General features: G+C 43.8%; 2 protein-coding genes across 3 annotated transcripts in view; one reads left to right on the top strand and one right to left on the bottom strand.

Moving 5' to 3' along the window:
• The window catches only part of Nwd2 (NACHT and WD repeat domain containing 2), a 155,669-nt gene that overhangs the window by 126,012 nt on the left and 7,454 nt on the right, over positions 1 to 22,203 (top strand). For both annotated transcript variants that reach the window (XM_048415085.3, XM_085691876.2), the window contains 3 exons: positions 11,229 to 11,432; positions 13,469 to 13,613; positions 19,092 to 19,681. In XM_048415085.3, the coding sequence (XP_048271042.3) occupies positions 11,229 to 11,432; positions 13,469 to 13,613; positions 19,092 to 19,681 (939 nt within the window). The remainder of the gene's footprint in view (positions 1 to 11,228; positions 11,433 to 13,468; positions 13,614 to 19,091; positions 19,682 to 22,203) is intronic.
• Positions 270 to 2,595, bottom strand: LOC148121161 (mediator of RNA polymerase II transcription subunit 28). The gene has a single exon (XM_087909028.1). The coding sequence runs from the start codon at positions 2,572 to 2,574 to the stop codon at positions 2,038 to 2,040; it is 537 nt and encodes a 178-aa protein (XP_087765154.1). The 5' UTR covers positions 2,575 to 2,595; the 3' UTR covers positions 270 to 2,037.

Here is a 22,203-nt window from a genome sequence, read left to right as displayed (position 1 = left end):
ACCACCAAGAATAATTTTTGTTTGCATCCTTGTTTTAGTTTTTAAAAATCATCTGAAAACACAAGATGTTGAATGATCAAACTGGCCTATGGAGACACCATGAATCTGTTCACTCATTTGTTTTGTTCTTTGATTTTTTATTTTTATTATTATTATTGGGTTTTTTGCTGTTCTTTATTTTTTTTATATACTAATTTGAAGAACTTTTACTAAGCACCAAGAACAGTTTCTAGTACTTTCACCCCCCACCTTTATTATTAAAAACCGACCAAAATATAAGAAGTTTATTTAGGTCTTAGCCAAGAATCCATGAAATGTAAAGCTGCCAGTCAGTGCTTTGTAAAGTGGGTGGTTTCAGGGTTTTGGGAAACGGATTTCATGGAGCCTACAACAGTCTCAAACTTGCTATGTAGCTGAAGATGGCATTAAACTCTGACCCTCCTTCTTCTACCTCCAAATGAGAGAATAAAACATGCCACCATGCCCAGCCTACATTTTTCAACACTGTTTAACTTATACATTTCATTAAGGGGACGTGATGGCCTCAGGCTGGCTCTCATTGGTTCCTGTGTAGACATCACACAACCAAGCACACATATGGAAATAGGAAGATCTTGCATAATTAAGGAAGTACTTAATTCTCACAGGCATACTACAGAGCAAGTAACACAGAGACAACCACAAGTCATAATGCATATGGAGAAGTTATGAAAATTGACAGAAAAAAAAAAGGCTATGCCTTGGGATACAGTAAAGGGAATTCAGAAGCTTCACAGACCAGATGGCTGTGCCCGGACTAGGCAGGGAGTGGACATCAATGCTTGTGCTCAGGTACTCAAGACGCCAGAAACCAAAATGGATGAGACCAAAACCAAGCTGGAGATGCACTGACTGTTCAAGAGGTATGGAGTATCTGTGTTTGGTAAAGAGAAGTATTCTGCTCTGAAAAAAATAAATAACAAGAGACAATCCAAGCCAGCCTCTGACCCTCCGACCCCACCTGTGCCTTCTTCCTGTCCCCCATCCCTTAAACTGACCATCACTCACAGCCTGAGAGCACTCAGCACATGCTCCTGCTGTGCGTGCCTTCAAGACAGTGAAAAAGGACCAGAAAGCGCAGCTCACCCCAGATAACAATGCAGCATTAAGGTAAGCATCCTCTCCTGTAATACACCAGCAGCATATTTTAACCTTTTCTGAGCCACTTGCAAAATATGCGCACCCAGTGCCACTCTGGAAGCATGGCACGGTTGAGTCAGATTCCTTGTGAGGTAGTTCAAAGTTTTCAAACACCAGACTTATATAGCTCTGCCTCTACTACCACAGGTGGCTAGTAAGGCTGACACCAACTCTATATCCCCTGGCTTCTCAAACTATTAAAAATCTTTTCCTTCAGGTTTTACCAACTTCACAACTAAAAACAAACAACAACAACAAAATTAGAGAGACGAAGGCACATACAAAATGTTGTCAAAACAAATGGCAAAGGTCAAGCAAGAATGTGTGTGATCGTTCTCACAGTCCAAACTTTGCTAAACAGTTTGAAAAGGGGACTGGAGAGATGGCTCAGAGGTTAAGAGCACTGCCTGCTCTTTCAGAGAACCTGAGTTCAATTCCCAGCAACCACATGTGGCTGACAACCATCTATAATGAGATCTGTGCACTCTTCTGGTCTGGTGGCAAACATGCAGATAGAACACTGTATACATAATAAATAAATAAAATCTTAGAAAAAAAGAAGAAAAAAATAATTTGAAAAAAACAAAAACAAAAACAAAACCCCTTTACTTGGTTTGTCAAAGCTTCAGGCATTTTATAAAGAACTCCAGGAATTTAGAGAACTGGCAAAGCTGAGGCGAGGGAATCATAGGTTCTAGGTCAGCCTGGGCTTCACGTTTAAATCCTACCCAATAAAGAAATCATAAAAATGGGCAGGACATAAACTACCACCCACACATTATCAACGGAGTTCTTCCAATAGGCCATGTCTACACAGAAAGACATCAGGCAAGACTACACAGCTGCATCCCAGTGCTCTTAGGTCGGCTTCAGAGGGGCAGGAATATTGGCAGATGCCTGCTCCAGGTAGGCCAAGGAGCCCTGAGGGATCTCAGCTGGCTTCTTGTGCTGCACATTGATATCCTCCAGCACCTGCTGCCAGTGCCTCAGCTTTGTCAAGTGCTTCTGGACCAGCGCATCTTTCCGCTGCAGTTCACTCCTTAGTTCTGAGACATCCTCTTTGATAACTTGATCTGGTTTCTGGACAGACAACTGCAACCTTTTTTGTAAGAAAAAACATTCTGTCTGTCTTGCAATGTCCAAAAACTTCTGGATACACTGATCAACACCAGTTCGAATTTCTTCCTGATCAGTTCCGTTGACATAATCCTGACTCACAAGGGAAGCGAAGCACGCCTCGAATGACGACTCCAACTCGTCCACCAAAGTGCTATTCGACGGTCTCGGAGCCCCGGGCGCGGCTTGCAGAAGCGAGGCCTGGCCCGGGAGCCCGGGCGGGGGCGGCGGGGGACCAGGCGGCTGCCCGGAGAACATCCCGCCCAAAGACCCCGCCATGTCTGCAATGGCAGGCGAAAGCGCCACTCTTTGCTGTTCTTTATTTTGTTTATTTTTTGTTTACTTTCCCAGAAATTAGGAAGCTACAACGTTCTGCCCCACAAATTCCGTGAGCTGTAATTACAGTGAGCAATTCCTCTCCCAGCGTTCTCACTGCTAGCACAAGTAGTAAATCAGAGTTCCCATAGGGTAAAGCCAAGACAGAGGCTAAAAGCTGTCTAATATTCTTGTACACAATCTGTATGCCAGCGGTGAGAAGAATTTCCAAAAGCAGAAATGCATAGCACCTGCCAAACTACACCCTCCGTGTGGCTGCACCCGTTTTTATTAGCGGGTGTCCCCATTCCTGCTGCCTGGAAACTCTAGGCATTCTCATCGTGTCCCTTGGTTGACTTGATCACCAAAATGATCCTGTCTTGACAGTGTTCTCCTTTGCAGCATTGCGGTTGTGAACAGCGGTGACCATTATTATTTTCCCTGCTCACTGGAGTTTTGTTTTGCTTACATGAGTGACCTATTTACAGCACAAACCCATTTATCCATCTATTTCTTTATTACAGTTCTGTCTCAACTTTTTCAGTATTAGTTTCTTATCTCATACCTCTGAGACCGTTCCTCTCTTTCTGTATGGCTCCCACAGGGATTGATAGTTCTGGACTCTGCATCCATGTGGTTATATTGAACTCTTGATCTGTACACATAGTAATATGAAAAAAGGAAAGGATTCGTGGTCCCGTTAGCATAGTCAACTGCCCTGGTGTGGCAGGATTTAAAGAGGGTCCTGTGACTTCAATGTTCAGATTAGAGGAGCCCTGAGAAAACCAGAACTATTAGTCGCCTGCAAGGTAAATTGCACCTTCAGCAAATATTTGTCGAATAAATGTTTCCTGACTTCCAGGCTACTTGTCTAGCCAGACTCCGCATCTAACCTACATGTGCACATTCCTAACTGCTTCCTGGGTGCGCTTGAATACACCGACAGACCTTGCTTCAATTTGATATGATATGTTCTGATATGTCTCCCCACAACCTTGCAGAAGCCTTGCCTCCTTGTTTATATCCACTTCCTCGATTATCTTTCTCTTCGCTTTGGGATGTCAGTCATCCTTACATATCCTGCAGTTCCCCATGGCTAAGGTGACGGTTGTGAGCTGTAGTGTGGCACTGTGAACTCTGGATGGCTCCACCCCATGGTTCTATTAGCCAGCTCTTCCACCCTGTGGCCACTACCCTTCTCCCGGTCTTCTTAAGAGTAAGGGCTCCTACAGCGCTTTCCAAGGAATGAAGCTACGTTCCAGGCAAAAGCACTTTGCAACAAACAAGCTATAGCAGAATTATTACTGACAGAAGTTTTTCCACAGAGGGTTGAAGTATGCAAACTTAATAATCATAATTAAATGACGAATGTCACCTTCTAGAAAGAAGACGATTATGTGATTCTGAGATAGCTGAGAATTTTTAGCTGTCAAAGAGCCTTTACTGAAACATCACTTTAATTATCTGCTCTGCCAAGTGTGTTAGCAAATCCTTTAGTCTTTGCCTTCACTGCCATCATGCTGCAATTACCCAACATGCCTCTTCTTATGCTGGCACTTCCCTTTTCATTGTGTGCTTTCTGCCTGCATCACCCATGGCGTGTGTGAGGGAATTTCTTTGTTTCTATATATTGTTTCAGGAAATTACGTTGTGACATGTGAAATCATAGGATCACTGTGTATAAACTGTAAATGAAGAAAAGATGAACTTTTTGCTACAGTGACAGAAAATATCTAATCATTGTAACTATCAAACCCATCATGAATTATCATTTATCTGAATAACCAAATATTTGAAATGAAAAGTAAATAAATTCATATACTGAATATACCTAGTACCATCCATTCTGGACATAGTTAATCTTCATTGCTGTCTTGACTGGATTTAGAAGTAAATCCTCTGGGCTGGAGAGATGGCTCAGAGGTTATGAGCACTGGCTGCTCTTCCAGAGGTCCTGAGTTCAATTCCCAGCAACCACATGGTGGTTCACAACTATCTGTAGTGAGATCTGGTGTCCTCTTCCGGCCTGCAGGCAGAAATGCAATCTGTATACATAAATAAATCTTTTAAAAGAAGGAGAAGGAGGAGAAGGATGAAGAAGAGGAAGGAGGAGGAAGAGGAGGAAGAGGAGGAAGAGGAGGAAGAGGAGGAAGAGGAGGAAGAGGAGGAAGAAGAAGAAGAAGAAGAAGAAGAAGAAGAAGAAGAAGAAGAAGAAGAAGAAGAAGAAGAAGAAGAAGAAGAAGAAGAAAGGTAAATCCTCTGAATTCGTCTGTGAGAGTTTCCAAAGAGGCTTTCCTGAGGAGCCAAGCAAGACCCAGCTGAATGTGGGTGGCACCATCCCACGGACTGGGCTTCTAAACCAAATGGAGAGGAAGAAAATGAGCTGAGGACCCGAAGTCAATTCTTTCTGCTTACTGTCTGAACATTATGTGATCAAATGCCCCACGCTCCTGCCCCCCTAGTCAGAGCCATTCTCACTGCTACACAGTTTCTACTATGATGGACTGCCCTCAAAATGTGAGCCAAAATAAACCCTGCCTTCCTAAGATGGCTTTTGTTGGGCAATTCGACATACAAATAAGAAAATGATATACACTTCTGCATATGAAAAGTATATCTCTGGGGACTAGAGGGACGGTTCAACTATTAAGAGCTTGCACTGCCCTTGGAAAGAACCCAGGTTTTGGTTCCCAGCACCCAGGACAGGCAGCTCCAGGAGAACAGACACCTGCACACACATGTACATACACCCATGAAGACAAACATGCATGCACATAATTAAAAATAAATCTGAAAAAAGAAAATAACTCTAATAGTAGAGAGATGGACAACTTTCAAGATATTGCCTTCTATCAGTTGGTGCCTGTGGGCATTTGAATGAGAGTGACCTTCAATGGTTCACATTTGAGTCCTCGGTCCCTAGCTGGTGAAAACAATTTAGGAAGGGCTAAGAGGGTTGGCTTTGTTGGAAGACACATGTCACTAGTGGTAGACTGTGAGGTTTCAAAAGCTCACACCATTCCCAGTTAGCTTTCTCTCCCTAGTGACTGTGTCTAAAGACGTAAACTCTCAGCGTCTGCTCCAGCGCTATGCCTGCCTGCTGCCACGCTCCCTGCCGTGATAGTCATGGACTTTAACCCTCTTGAACTGTAAGCCCCGAATTAAATGTTTTCTCTTACAAGTTATCTTAATTACGGTGTTTTAGCACAGCAATAGAAAAGTAACTGATGGTGATTTGGCCTTTTACCAAGGTTACATCTAGATTGTCTTTAAGGGGGACATGAGTTAGTTTGTAACTAATCTTAGTCACTTGTCCTTACCTCCCAATTCATTGCCACTTTCCCACAACCTCTGTACTAGTCACAATTCTCCAGAAAAACAGAATGAAGAGAGTCTGTCTGTCTGCCTGTCTGTCTGTCTGTTTAGGTGAGTGGGTGGGTGGGTGGATGTGAGTATGGGTGGGTGTGTGATTTATTATAAAGAGTTGGCTCTTGTCTTGTGATTGTGAGAGCTGAAGTCTCACAGTTGCCGTGTGTGGACACAAAGCTCAGGAAAGTAGGTGGTGTGGTTCTTGCCCAAATCTGAAGTCCCAAGATCCAGGAGAACCAACGGTATGGGACCTAGTCCCAGGGCAAAAGAAAGGCAATGTCTCAGCTCAGGAGTCAGACAAAGAGAGCAAATTCTTCTTCCTCTGCCATTTGGTTCTCTGCAGTTCCTCAAAGTACCAGGTGATACACACCAAGTTAGGAGAAAACAGTCTGTGTTCATCGGTCTACCAATTCCATGTGAGTCTTGCCAGATACACCCTTCCAGACGCACCCAGAAGTAAGGCTTAGCCAGACATCCGGGCTGCCTGGGATTCAATGAAACCGACACACCTAATCTTTTATTAGAAATTTTATTGTTATGTAGGTACTTTTCACTCTCCCCATCACTCAGAACATTACGTTACGAGGCTGATGCTGGTAAGATTTGTTTGGTCCCACTCTACAGTAGAGCACTAACAATAAATATTAGTTATGTGTACCTAAGAATTCACCATAACCACGTTGTCCCTGCACTAAACCATATATTGGATGGAAAGGATATCAAATTCAAGGCCCTAAACCTTATAGACTATGCAGTGCACAAGCCACACTAGATGACCCTGTGAAGGGCACTGGCTGAGTCACCACAAGAAAATAAACTGGTCCCCAGGCAGTGGTGGCACATGCCTTTAATCCCAGCACTTGGGAGGCAGAGGCAGGCAGATCTCTGTGAGTTTGGGGTCAGCCTGGTCTACAAGAGCTAGTTCTAGGTTAGGTTCCAAAGCTGCAAAGAAACTCTGTCTCAAAAAACCAAACCAAAAAAAAAAAAAAAAGAAAGAAAGAAAGAAAGAAAGAAAGAAAGAAAGAAAGAAAGAAAGAAAGAAAGAAGGAAGGAAGGAACCAGTCAAAGGCACTCAAAGAAGGGCCAACATGTCTAATGCTGGATGAATAGGAAGAGTGGGGTTATTAAATTAAAAGTCCCCTGTGCGAGTATGGGTGCTACCATGTCTTCCTAGAGAAGCAGTCTGGAGCAGGCAACCACTTCTGGGCAGACTTGAGCTCTGTGAACCCAGAGATCCTTGTCAACAACTCTCCCCAGGTTACAGCCTCAAGTGCTAATGAGACCTCCTGGAAGGGAACATGGTACTTAAAGTGGGAGTTTTTCTCCCAATAAGAAAAAGCGACACGAAGGCGGGGGTTTGTCTCACCAATGGTGACTGAGTTGGGGAATAGGGCATTTGTAGGGTCTGTGTTTCTGCCAGTGCAAGAATTGGGGTAAGGTAGACACCTCTCTTCTTCATTCCTCACAAACAGCAGCTCTGAGAACACCTGCTACCTTCCTATGAAGAATGATACCCAGAAGCCCATAATGAGGAGTCTGTTTCCAGATACACAGTTCATCAAACCCTTCAAGGAAAGGAGCCTTCAGTCTCCATACTGTCTGCTAGAGTAAAGCCGGCATACCCTTACACTAGTCTCCGTACTGTCTGCTAGAGTAAAGCCGGCATACCCTTACACTAGTCTCCCTACTGTCTGCTAGAGTAAAGCGGGCATACCCTTACACTAGGCCCAACCAAAAGTACTCAAGCCCAGACAGAGTTAACCATACATACAGAGCCAAGGGGAAGGGAGATCAATATTTGCCCAACGGAACAGAAAAATCAATCAATGGGGAGGAAAGAAAATGTTATCTCGAAGCCTTTGAAAGCAGTGACTTGGATGTGTCCACACTGGTAGGAACAGAAGGAAAGGAAGAAAAGACAAGCCTTTTTGTGTTCACAGTTAGGGAGAGCTCAGTATTCGGGGAACATTTCTTCCTCTGTTTCTACCTGCGTGAGATTCACATAGCATAAAATGAGCAATTTAAGGGGGTTGGAGAGGTAGCTCAGCAGTTAAGAGCACTTGCTGCTCTTTTAGAGGACAGGAGTTCAGTTCTCAGCATTCACACGATGACTCACAACTATCTCTAAGCCCACCTACAGGGAATCCAAAGCCTCTTCTGGCACACATGTGGTACACATGCATGCATGCAAGCAAAACACTCAGGTATAAAATAAATAAAATAAAAATAAAATATTTTAAAAGAACCATTGTAATGCAAATGATCCGTACATTTCAACAAATGCCAAAGCATCATGAGGCATTTCCGACACTAGAATTGCTTGTGCCAAAACTATGCCTGAAAGTGCTCAATTTTCCTTGCACTTTTTTTTGCACTTAACTCTCTAGTTTATATCTGAGCAACCAAATTCTTGCTTTCCCCCTAACTTACGTAAGTTACCTTCGGTGTTTAAGAATGGAATAAATCCCTAAATCCACATTTGATGGGGTGGGGGAGAGAGTGGTGATTTTGGTGTTCTGCATGCAGGAAAACTCTTATTTTTCCCTATGTGTAATGGATAGACTGCTTAAACAATGCAGTGAAAAATTAAAATCTATTTTCTTCCCATGCACTTCTTCCGTTCCAGGCTCCAGGTACATTTGTTGCTAATAAGAATGTAAAACGACATGAAGTCCCTTGGTTCCTCGGCAAATGTTTATCTAGACCAAACAAGCTTGGGGTTTGTAGCCAGAAGGATGTAGAAAATCTTTTTTCTCCTTCCATGGCGGAAGGAGACTGTGGGTAGAGAAGCTGCCTTCTATTCACAGGGTCTGCCGCCACCTCAAAGTCACTCATGGGTATTTTCCATGGCTGCTTCAAGACACTGTCTCACTGGGACCCTGTTTTGCCAGAGTCTTCCTGCAAAGCTAGTGGATTTGATGTGGTTTCCTTGCCCTGCTCCATCGATCATGTTAGACTGGGCAACTATGCTAGGTTGACACTCTCTAAATTCACACCCTCCATCCCTGATAAATACCTGTGTTTTACAACCTGTATGCTACCCTAGACCTCTAAGGAACACAAAGCCCAAGGAACCCAAAAAGTCTTCCTCAAAAATGTACCAACAAATTTCTTTTTTACTGTCTCTCAAATAGCAAGACTAGGGAGACTCTTGTCTTAGATTCTTGAAAAAAAAAATAGCATGATTTATGAGCATTCCACCTTAAGGAATAATCAATAGATAAAAAGGACGAGGGCAGAACAATCCAATAAGCAGTTTTAGACCTCTCCAGCACGCTATTGCTTCTATAAAGTTCTATGTTTCCACTATGTAGTAGGCACCCAATATATGCTTATTATTTGAACTGAATACGGAAATTTTTCCATTAGTCATCTTTATGGTGCATTTAGCCTTACTATATTGATCAAATAACTATATTGCTTGGTGCCAGGTGCTCCACTCAAAGAAACAATTATTTTTAAATAGGTTTCGATTTTCATAAAGATCCATTCTGTGCCCAGATCCTCTGCTTAGGTACCTGCCAAACATCGTTCATGAGATCATTGGTACCCACAGTGCCCACAAGCTCGGCTTCTTGAAACTGAGACTCACTTGAAAACGTCACTGAAAATGCGAGTCCTGGTAGGAGTTTTACCTGGGGTCATCCTTTTGTATGCCTGGGAGTTTCCCTGGCACCAGGCTTTTCCCCAACCCCGAAGCCAACTAAGACTCCTAGCAATAATGGAAAGGGTGCCTGAACTGGTCATCCCCTGTAGTCAGATTGGTGACTGCCCTAATTGTCATCAGAGAGCCTTCATCCAGTAACTGAAGGAAGCAGATGCAGAGATCCATAGCCAAGCCCTGGGCCGAGCTCCAGCAGTCCTCTTGAAGAGAGAGAGGACGGATTGTGTGAGCAAGGGGGTCAAGGTCATGACAGGGGAACCCACAGAGACAGCTGGCCTGGGTCATAGGAGCTCACAGACTCTGCACCGACAGCTAGCCCCTCTCCATACGTGCGACGGTTGTGTCGCTTGGTCTATTTGTGAGACTCCTAGCAGTGGCATCAGGGCCTGTCCCCAACCTATGAGATGGCTTCTGGGAACCTGTTCCTCATGCTAGATTGCCTCACTCAACCTTACTATAAGGGGAGGACCTTAATCCTACCTCAATTTGACTCGTGATTCTTTGTTGACACTATGGGAGACCTGCATCTTTCTGAACAGAAACAGAGGAGTATGGATAGGTGGGATGGAGGGAGGAGCTAAAGGGAACAGGAGAAGAGGAAGGAGGGGAAACTGTGGTTGGAATGTAAAAATAAATTTAAGAAATTAATAATAAAAAAGAAAGGAAGATGCTTGTTCTGGACTAGTTATCTTGTGAAGTCCATCCTGCTCCAGTGTGCACCACACCGCTTCCTTCTCTTAATGCCTGGGCTTACACTTAAATCCACACTATTCCTTTCTTAATAAACTCTAGTTTTGTTTTTAAAGAATAACAAAATACAAATTCCTGGATTTCCCCCATGACCCCCTACAGGAATTTTAAGCATGAGAAGGGACTAGGAATCCCCATTTTAACAAGTATTCTGGGTGTCCCTTAGGTGATCTTCAGGGCAAACATTAGGAACTGAGCCATTGAGTTGACCACTCTAAGTCTGATGGACAAGTCCTTGAACTCAGGGAAACCGTGGGTTACTTTACCTGTCGCTTTGCACTGTATGCCTACTTATTGCCTTTGTGTAGCACTAAGAGGATGCTTTTTGCATATTTTTCTGTGGAGTTTTTTGCCAATCTGATGGGGGCGACGTTTTATGTGTACATCTGAATTGTACCAGTGCTGGTAGTAGCACCACGCCCAGTGGCCCTGCCTTCTGGACTCTCGGGTTGTGTGGCTCTGGGGCTGAAAGTCACACCATCAACCTTGGCAGAGCAATCTCTGTATTCGAAGTTTCGGGTGTTTGAAAGTTTTGTAAGGTTCAGCATGCTTCCTTGTCACAACTATCAGCATAGAACAGCTTTTGTTTTGCTATATGAACTCTGAAGAATCGGCAGGAAAACTTCTGAAGTTGTCGTCTAACAGATTATGCAAACTATTTCCTCTATATTGAATAACATCACAATTATAGTGGGTCTAATTGTACTTGTGAAGTCAAATATGCACTGTGATGATAAGGGGAAAAATGACCTCACGCGGTGTCTTTCTGTTTATTGATATTTGCTAAGTGTCCTCATGCTGGGGGTATAAAATGAACTGTCTTGTTGGCTCACAGGGACTTTTAGGTGAAAAATACGGGAACATTCGAATCCCGGGGGAAGTTGAAGCTTCAGAGTTCGAAATGATTTTGGATGCTGCCGTTGAGGCCAAACTAGAGACAAAGTTACTGGAGGATTGGTACTGTCGGGATGAGAACTGTGTGCCCGCAGCCTATTACCTCAGACCCAGGCTAGAGGTGACGAGAAGCAACAAGAACTCAGTAAGTCCGCCTTCTCTGATTTTTCTTCTCTCTGGGCTAAATCTTCGTAAAGTATACTAATGAAAGTCTATCAGCTATAAACTCCTTCGGGGGATACGAGAGCAGCATGACCTAACTTACTCTAATTGGCATATATGCCTATAATCTGTCAAATTCACTAATCCTATTAATTCTCAAAATGATTCTGCCATTATCTTAGCAAATACAAACTCTCTTTTTACCACTCCTTCTGCTTAGTCCTTATCATCAACTTGGCACAACCTAACGTCACCTGGAGAGAAGGAGTCTCAATAGAAAGAAGTGGTTCCCTTGAATTGACCTGTGTGTGTCTGTGGAGCATTGTTTTTGTTGCTAGTTGATGCCTGGGGTCTCGGTGCGCTGCAGGCAGCACCATCCTAGGCAGTGACCCTAGGTTCTATAAGAAAGCTAGCTGAGCATAAGCCAGGGAGCAGCATTCCTCCAGGGCTCCCTCTGTAGTCCTTGCTATACCATTTCTAATGGTATATGTTCTTGTGACTTGTGTAGAATCATAGAGTAAATTGGTTTATGCCTCAATATCTTCTCCTGTCCAACTTGGCTTTGAACTGTATCTATTACATGTCTTTAAAACTAAGCAAAGGCCCAAGAAGGACACAGTAAGTCTGCTTGTTCCTTTGAACGTTTAGAGGAATTTTAAAAAGACTGATATCCATCTGTCTTCCAAAGCAAGCAGCGGTGATATAGCTGGTACCCAGACAGCTTCAGGAGGAGAAGAGCGAGCGGTCATCCAGGAATCTTCATTCTGGTGTTTGTCCTTTTGATCTCTTCTTTGTGCTGGGGAAATCACGTCGACATTACCGATTTCCTCATATACACACTGCCTTTACTTACGTCTATAGCAACAATGCTGTTCTAGATAGAGCTAGTAGAGTGAGCTCAGAACGTCCCAGGGTTGAATACAGGAGCAAATGTGGAGAGCATGGAAGGTGAAACCCCAAGGAGCTGTTTCACTTGGTGACTGGGGACAATTGCTGCTATGTGACTATTAATTGTTTGCTTTGTCTCCATTTATTTCTCTGACCCTCCAGAGAAATGTAAATCAATCTCATAATGTCCAAAGCGATTTATGCATAAATCATTCATAATTATTGTTGAAGAAATAAATGTGTGAATGAGACTTTTAAATGCTCTGAGACCGCATAAATATTTTTTCTTGTTAAACTCTCCTCCCACTTTCTTAGCCGATTATAAAAAAAAAAAACCAATGTAGAAAAAAATACATAAAAGACATATGGTGGCCAACAAATCCCCTAACTCTTCTTCTCTCTTCAGAGGACATTATAAAGATTATATTCTTATGACATTTAAAGTCAAAACACAAGAAGGAAAGCTACAGCAAAACAATAAAACCTGTCTTATTCCCATTTACTGTTACTATAATGAAAATATAAAAGTCTGACTGCTCTCTAAGAAAAGGAATTTCCTTTAACTTGTAGTTTGGGGCTTTGAAAGTCTAAGGCGGGCACCTCCATCTCCTGAGCTCCGATGAGGGCCCTCCTGACTACATCATCACAGTGTGAGCTCATGCAGAAGGAACCACGTGGTGAGACAAGAAGCCAAAGAGACTCGGAGGCTGGGCTGACCCTTTTTACAATAACGCAGTCTCTCCAGAGCTACCTGGAGCCCAGTAAGAATGATCCTAACATCTTCCGAGAACGGCATTTTCGGGGACCTAACCATCTTCTATCACATCTCACCTCCCAGTATTACCAGGAGCAATGAGGGTCAAACTCTGGGCACATAACCTATAGGAACCATAGCAAGGCCAGCATACAAACACTGTCTGGGTCCTGCCTTCATGTAACCAGGGCGAGTTCCCATGTAACAGGAAAAGGATTTCTTACTCCAGGATTATTGGCCAGAGGAGGAGGAAGCGAGGACTTGAGAGACCAGCTCTCCTGGCACCGGCGTATCCAGTCTCGCCCTTAAAACACTGGTTTTGTGTGTGTGTGTGTGTGTGATTTCGCGACTAACCTCTCACTTCTAACGTTTCCTAGACGCAGTCTTCCGCCGGTCCTGAAAACGAGAGGCCATGGCAAGAGATATCAGACGAAATCAAAACAATCTTTAAAGCTGCCGTGAAGCTGCTGCATGAGCAGGGTAAAATGAAGCACAGCCAGGCTAAGAGGTACCTGTTCTCAGGTAATTTCCACGCGTCTTCAGTACATTCAAAAACAGGAAACATGGAAGCATCCGCAGCTTCCCTCTCGGGGTCCTTTAAATTTAATCCCATCCGGTACCAAACAAAGTTAGTTTGGTAACTGTTTCCACATCCCAGAAAGATGCGTTAACTCTCAGAAAACCCTTTGCTTTGCTTGTCGGCTTCTCTAGCAAATGTGATTTTGAAAGAAGTTCAGAGGTGGCTGGGTATAACAGTCAAGACCCTGTCTTTGTTTCTCAGTGTGGGAAGGGGGGCCTTCCCGTGCCTCTTAGTCTCCCAGCACGTGTGTGGGGACCTATCTTGATCAACGCTGAGGCGTGTTATGGGGAGACAGCCTTGGATGAGGAAAGTCACTGTTCCCCTGAAAATAAACCACAGTGAGGCGAAGAAATGATTGTCAAGTAATAAGTGAACAAGATCTTTATAGACATTAAATAATCTGTAACTTGAGTAAAACATAGTTATGAAAGGAAGTAGCAGAGGAGGGATGCTGGGGCCCTGGAGTGGAAAGGGTGGGCTGAGAAGCTGATGTCTGAGATAGAAGATGGAAGGAGTCAGAGCTCGCAGTATCATGTCTAAGAGGAGCATCCCAGGTGGTGGGAGCAGCTGGTTAGAATCCCTCGGAGGGGGTGGACTGGGCATCAGTGTACAAGCCCAGTTCTCAGTCAATGGAAGAAGGGGTTTGTTTATTCTGGAATCAAAAATGAATGACCATGGCCTTGGAACATGTTCAGGTTACTCCACATACCCTGCATAACATGGTAGCAATTTCCTGAAGCTTTTGTAGTTACAGATCAAAAGGAGGTAATAAATCAAGGCATTTTCAAATTCATTGGTAGAAACATCAGGTAGATTCCAGTCCAGCAGGAAATTCCCTGCTATAGGCATGTCTTAGTTAGGGTTTCTATTGCTGCAATGAAACACCATGACCAAGGCAAGTTGAGGGAGGGTTTGTTAGGCTTATTTTTCAGCGTGGCTGTTTGTCACTGAAGGAAGTCAGGAGAGGAACTCAAGCAGGCTAGGATCCCAGAGAAAGAAGATGAAGAGGCAATTGAGGGGCACCGCTTACTGACTTGCTTCCCCTGGCTTGCCCAGTACACCTTCTTATAGAACCTCAGGACCAGCAGACCAGGGATGGCACCACCCACCATGGGTTGGGTCCCACCATTCATCACTAAATGAGAAAAATGTCTTACAGCTGGATCTCAAGAAGGCATTTCCTCAACTGAGACTCCTTCCTCTGAGGACTCTAGCTTGTGTCAAGTAGACACACAAACCATCCAGTACAAAGCCTCATTTGCTGACTGACAACATCCTTAACCAGTAAATCAGTGGAGCTAAGGGCCTGTTTGTGTGTATATACCCAAAAAGATTCTCCTTGATACTTGAAAAACTGTCCAGTCAATGCAGAGATAGGGAAAAATAGGCTAAAGGTGATCGAAGGTAATTTGGCTCTGAATCACAACATTCTAAGTCATCAAGCAGCTTCATAGAATGTTTAACAGTGGCAAGGCTTTATTCTAGGAACTCTCGTGAACAGCAAGAAAGTCAGGTTTGGGGAGGACAACAAGAGGTCTGAATGTGGCCATCTGAGGGACTTTACACTAGACAGTAGGTGACATGGGAAGCGGGGGAGGAAGGTATGGAGAAAATGTGCCAGGACTCAGTTTTATTTTTAAAATAGCACACACTCACATGCAGACATACACTCACTCACTCACATTGACCAAATATCTTTTCAACTATCAAGGAGAATCTTTTTGGGAATATACACACAAGCAGGCCCTTAGCTTCCACTGATTTACAGGTTAAGGATGCTGTCAGACAGTATCTGGGGCTTTGTACTGGGTGGTTTTGTGTGTCCACTCGACACAAGCTAGAGTCCTCAGAGGAAGGAGCCTCAGCTGAGGAAATGCCTTCTTGAGATTCAGCAGTAAGACATTTTCTTATTTAGTTATCTATTAGGGAGAACACAGTCAAACACACAAACACACGCACACAATCTCCTCATTACAGAGCAGTTTGTAGCCTTCCACAGACAGGTAGAAGAAGCCTCATTGTCAGATGCTGAAGGAAAGACCAGACCTGAAAGAATAAGGCAGTCATGGTTTCGAGAAAACAAACACTGTTGGGTAAAGGTCATCAGATATGCAGAACAGGACTTCCTTTTGCAATTCATGATAAGGCGCTGTTGTGGAAAAGCAATAGTAATTGCACTTTCGGATCACAGTTTTGAATGCTGTGACCTGGAAACACAGATTCCCAATACCATGGTCCAACATGGTAACTGTATCAGGAAGCTTTCATAGTCACAGAGCGAAAGCCATTTGTTAAAACTCAAAAGGCACTTGGCCCTCAACCACTGAATACACAGACGCAAACAGCTTTTTGAAGCTATGAGTCATTCTGGTGAAGTCCACTTAAGCAAGTGCGAAGACAAAAAGTGAAAACAGTGTCCAGGGAGGAGAGATGAAAGTTTGGAATATGTGTATATAAATATCAGGAACTCTACTGTGTAGCTTTCTGTTTCTATCACAAATGCTGAGGTGAGAAAATTATTGGAGCCTTCAGGCCACAATCAATCAATTAAATGCTCTGTTGTTTGGGGGCCTGTGGTAAGGTCACACACCACACAGCACTAGCTTGTGGCAAAACCATTCACCTCATGGCAAGTGATGAAAATGAGAAACAGTAAAACCCTTCAAAGACACACCCCATCAACCTGAGAACTTCCTTGGACCACACCTACCTCTTCAAAGTTCAGTCACCTCTCAATAACAGACTCCAGGGAACAACCCTTTAACACACAGCACCTGCGGGTATTCCAGATCTAAACTACAGCAGGAATTATAAACACGAGCTCCCCCTAAACCATGAAGGTGTACGCTACCTCCAAAATCAAGAGAATGCACTTGGTGTCACGCTGTTCATTTGTTCAGGTTCATTTATACCATTGCAGGCATTGCTGGCTTTTTCTTAGTATCGCCTGCTTCCTCTCAACCTATACTGCACACAACCAGCAGGATGTATGGCACATAGCAGTTGCTCAAGAAAGGTCAGTTTATGAAGAAGGAGGAAGGATTTCTGGAAGGAAGGAAGGAAGGAAGGAAGGAAGGAAGGAAGGAAGGAAGGAAGGAAGGAAGGAAGGAAGGAAGGAAGGGAAAAAAGGAGTGTAGTTGGTTTTGATTTTTTATTAGTTTGGGGGGTTGTTTGTTTTGTTTTTTTAACTCTTTGGTTCTTTATCTTTAGGAGTCCAGCTGCCAAATAAATAGACTTATTCTTTCTTATGAATGTCTGGCCTTAGCTTGGCTTGTTTCTAGTCAGTTTTTATAAATTAAATTATTTCATCTACATTTTGCCTCTAGGCTTTTATCTTTCTTTATTCTATATACCTTTCTTTACTTTTTACTCCATTGCTGGTTGTGTAGTTGGATTGCTGGCCCCTGGAGGCCTCCTCTCCTCCTTTTCTTGTTCCTTAATCCTGCTTCTTCTTTCTCTATTCTCTCTGCCTGGCAGCCCCATCTATTCCTCCCCTGTCTGGCTATTGGTCATTCAGTTCTTTATTAGACTAATAAAGTGCTTTAGGCAAGCAAAATAATACAGCTTCATGGAGTTAAATGCAATATAAAAGAATGAAATACATCTTTGCATCATTAAACAAATATTTCACAGCTTAAATGAATGTAACACATCTTAAATAAATATTCCACAACAAATGAGAGACAGAGGGAGGATGGAAAGTAGAAAAGGGGGTGTTTCTGTTTGGTTTCTATTGCTATGATAAAGACCATGACCAAAGGCAACTTGGGGAGCAACGGATTTATTTTATCTTAAACTTCCTGGTTCATCACAGAGGGAAGTTGGGTGAGGAGCTCAAGGCAGGAGCCTGGAGGCAGGAACTGATATAGAAGCCATGGAGGGGTGCTTACTCGCTTGCTCATTATGACTTTCTCAGCCTGCTTTCTTATACCACCCAGGAACTACTGGCCCAAGAGTTGCACCATCCACAGTAGGCTGTGTCCTAACACATCAAGAGTTAAATAGAATATGCCTTCACAGACTGGAGGATTTTTTGTTTTGTTTTGTTTTTGTTTGTTTACTCTTTACTCTTTTGGGTGGCCTGCCTCCCAGATCCCAAATAAATCCACAGAGGTTTATTCTTACTTATAAGTGCTCAGCCTTAGGTTGACTTGTTTTTTGCCAGCTTCTCTTAAAGTAACCCATCTATCTTTTATGCCTGGGCTTTTACCTTTCCATACCCCTTTCTTTTCTTCTTACTCTGCGACTCTGTGTAGCTGGGTGCTTGGATCCTGGAGTTTTCCTCTCCTTCCGCTTTCACTCCTTGATCTCTTCTTCGCAGACTTCTTCTCCTATTGATTCTTCCTGCCTGCCAGCCCCACCTATCCTTTCTCTTGCCTAGCTATGGGCCATTCAGCTCCTTATTAGACCAATCAGGTGTTTTTAGACAAAGAATCACAACTTCATGGAGTTAACCAAATGCAACATAAAAGAATGCAACACATCTTTTCATCGCTAAACAAATGTTTCACAGCATAAGCAAATGTAACCCATCTTCAACTAAAATTTTATAACAACAGACTTATCTACAGGCCAGCTGAGGGGAAGGAGGCGTTTTCTTCATTGAAGTGCCCTCTTCCCAGATGACCTGTGGCTTGTTTCTAGCTGATGAAAGTTTAACCAGGACCGGAGGAAAGAAAGTATGGAAGGGAGGGAGAGAGGACTGAAGGTGGGAGCGAGGGAGGGAGGGAAAATGGGACTTAAGAAGCATACTTATTTCTGTGCACCTCTTTGTACTATAGGCCACATGTGGTTTAGCTCAGAGAAGAAATGATGTCTTATACGAGGTCACTTTCTATACCTTTCTGAGACCATAGAACTGAGCTATAGCATGGGTCATTAACATTGATCAATATTCAGAACACGGCTATATTTTATTTTAAGATGTACTTTTTTGTTTTGATTTCAGCACATCTACCTAGGGTATAATACACCTCAAACTAAATGATGGTACCATACTGTAAAGGAAGGCCTGACAAGGAACCAGGAGTCTAGTTATAGCTCACTCAATATCTCCATGTTTCCTGGCCCTACAGGGACCCTGTTGTTTCTATATTTAGAAGGGCTAAAGTTGGAGAGGGAAATTAAACTTAAAATGTAAAGTCATCACTATGAACCCAGCATGCTTGCTTTATTAAACTGTGTTCAACTTCTTCCGATTGGGAGGGAAATAAAATATTTAATGGAAAAATCGATTCTTCTGGGTCTTACCTGCTTAGGAAAAGACTAACGTGAACTTGGAAATCATTCCACAGGCTGCATCTCTACAAACTATAAGCAAAATAACCTCCCCAGAGTGACTAACAGCTGCATGTTAGGAATTAGGGCACGCACACGGCTCCTTTGTCCAAGGCAATAATCCTCATCTTAACTTCTTCCAGCTATCGAGGATGAGTTTGACTTTGCCCTGGGCAAGCAAACTCCAGCGTTCCTGAAGAAGTGTGTGTGCTACATCAGGAAGATCGCGAACATCGAGCGCTTTGTGAAAATCCCGGAGATGGGGAAATACATGGACATAACTGGAACGGAGCCCAGAATCATTCGTGACCCGGAAGCTCAGGAGAAGCTGATAAAACTCCGGGATGAATTTATTCCTACCATCGTTGCGTCCTCCAACCTGAGAGTATACACATCTGTCACTCACTGTGACATGAAACTGGGCTATTCCCAGGAGATAGAGAATCATTACATAGAAGGGCTTGGTAAGCAATTTTATGAGGACATGATTGACATAATTCAGGCCACAGTGCAGCAGAATTTCGACACAGAGACTGATACGCTGTATGATGAAATTCTTCAGCACTCTTCACTATGTAAAACATACGCCTCCTTCTATGAATACAAATGTGAATCGCTAAACATCTTGCATAAATACGTCCTGCCGAGCAAGACCGGGCCCATCAACCCCCTGGTTGTGTATGGTGGACCATGCACGGGGAAGACTCTCCTGCTAGCTGAAGTAGCAAAAAAGGTAAAATAAATAAACAATCTACTCTTTCCTCCCTACTTTTGTAGAGATATTATTCGTTGGGAGGAAAATAACAACGATCAAATTCCACTTTCATTTTTTCCGTGTTTGCTATCGGAATTAAAACTAGGCCTTTGGGATGGGTATGTCTGTGTTTCTTTTTTTGCTGGTAAAAGCTGTGCTGTGAGAACAAGATGCACGGGATATAACTATAAAACCACTTTCTTTTGTCACTCAGTATGCCAACTCTTCTACCTTACTTGAATGAAAAGGGGAACCAATTCTTCAAAACACTTCTCATCCCTGTCAGGCAAAAACTAGCCTTCTCATTTCTGTAGACACTAAGTCAGTGTTAGTTCAACAGTAAGGACATCCAGTCTCATCAACACTTTGGTCCTTATTTTTCTCCTTCATCTGAGGCCTGCCACAGTCAAGACCCTCACTGTGGGCATGGGAACACAGGTGTCTTTGTAGACCTAGCACTTTTTCTGCCTCCTTTCTTCGCTTCAACCACATATATAATCCCTACTGAACTGTAGTGTAGTGGATATAGGAAGGTAAGAACCTGGGGAGTTCCTACATGACCCCCATGCTGCTGTAAGTGAGCGCTGAAGTTTTCTCTGAATAAGCGTGAAAAGCCGCCTGCCGTCTGTTCTCGTCCTGCCCATCGTTTTCTGAAGCTTCTTCTCCTCCTGCACCCCAACCCCGGACCCACTGATCACCTCACACTGCAGCTAAGAGCAGGGCAGCGCATCCTTCTCTTGCTTATTGCTTTATCACTTCCTAGACTTCCGATAACAAACTTCCAGAGTCTTTAGGTAAGACCCTCTCCGCGACCCAGCAAACCCCTCAGGCAAGGCCTGGAATGAGGAAAGTATCCAGTCTTACCACCTCCCACTTCTCAGGGCTTCACGTTGGGCTCATGGGAAATACCCTGGTACTCTTTGGCCCTCAGAACTCTCGACTCACAGATCCAGCCCCGAATAATGGCTCTGTTTCACTTCTCTGTCAGAGTTGTTAGCTAGCCTGTCACATAGCCTCATGTCTCTCAGATGTCACCAGGCCCCAGATGACCATGTCCACTGACTTCATAGGGTACTTGGAAGCCTCTACTGAAGTCCCTTTCTCTGGATAGCGGTGAAGAATGAGCATCTTTGACCTTCACCTCTGAGGGTGATGGGATGAGAGATCAGAGCCATGACAACTTCATCCTCAACTTTTTCTTGAGCCCTCCACCCCAGCCCTTTTAGTAGACTAAATGTGTGTTGTCACTAAAGAGACTTCCAAATTCCCCTTTCTCTCCCTACGTGAGGATCTGTGACGTCATCTTAAAATGTAATATCTCCATTTTCATTTCCATTACACTTGGCATTAAAGAGGAACAGCTCCTAGAAGTCTCATGAACACTGGGAACCGTCACATCATTCTTCCGTACACTGCCAAGCAGAGCCTTCTCTAACTCTTGGAATATCGCTGTAGTCTGTCAGGTGCCACACGATGTCAAATTGATCATCCTGAATACAAACACAGGTTGTCTGCTTCGCACCTGTTGTGGAGATTTGGTGCCAAATCAAGTTTCCAGGTGAGCATCGGGTATATAATCCTTACCCTAACTGGCCATCCTTTAGTGGGAGCACGTTCAGTTGCCTTCATTCTTTTGCTAGAAGATGCAACCATTTCTTAGTTGAGTGCCAGGTGAGGTCGAGAGCTGACCTTAGGTGCCATGTCCTATCTAATTAAGTTGAGAGACTTCAAGCTCTGGTTTGACGAGTTCGTGTGGGTCATCTTCCAACTTCAGGCTTATTTCTCACAATCACACCGATGGCCCTGTGAGAGGCACCTAAGACGTCTGACGGGGGGCTTTCTTCCTGTGTAAGGACAAAGAGAAGGAACAACTACGCTTGAACTGGCTGAGTTGAAGGTTCATGTGCTGTGCCTACATGGGCATGAGAGGTCGCAGATTGTATGAGACAGGCTGGCGTGCCCGTGCAGGGAAGCAGCTCTGCTCTGCAGTGTTCTACTCATGCAGTGACCATGAGTGACAGCTGGGCTCTCGGCCTTCCGGGGACCTGGTTCCGTTGTGTGTATCTGGAGACTCACAGTGCAGGGTTCTGCTTTCCTTCTCACCACCTGTCTCTCTCGGTGGAGTGACGAGCTGCCTGTCAGCAACAACTGTCACTGTCTTGTGCCCCTGTTTCCAACCGGCATCTTATACTTGTTTCTTCCAAGCCCAGACCATAATTACAGGGCAGTCTCCACATGAACAGCAGCCTCGGGAAGTGAGCAACCAATGTCAGGTCAAACAGACACTGTTGGGGTTCTGATCGGCCACCAGTGGACAGTTGGTGCGTGCCATTTCTGTCCTCACTAAAACCAGCTTCCAACAACAAAACTAAGTAGCCAAACGCTCCTCATACTCTGCCACTTACCAAACAGGCATCCATGGATCTGAAATTTTGCTCTTTTCTTAATCTGAACCATCTCAAAGATCTAAAGTTTCCTCATTTATAGGAAAAATACATCTA

This window comes from Myodes glareolus, chromosome 8, assembly GCF_982192425.1.
Source record: "Myodes glareolus chromosome 8, mMyoGla1.1, whole genome shotgun sequence".
In the NCBI taxonomy this organism is placed as follows: domain Eukaryota; kingdom Metazoa; phylum Chordata; class Mammalia; order Rodentia; family Cricetidae; genus Myodes; species Myodes glareolus.
Note: the sequence above shows the minus strand (reverse complement) of the source record. Positions and strands in the feature narration are given on the sequence as shown.

What these genes read in the sequence shown, in the direction of transcription:
- LOC148121161 (XM_087909028.1), bottom strand. Translation starts at nt 2,574, where the DNA reads ATGGCGGGGTCTTTGGGCGGGATGTTCTCCGGGCAGCCGCCTGGTCCC.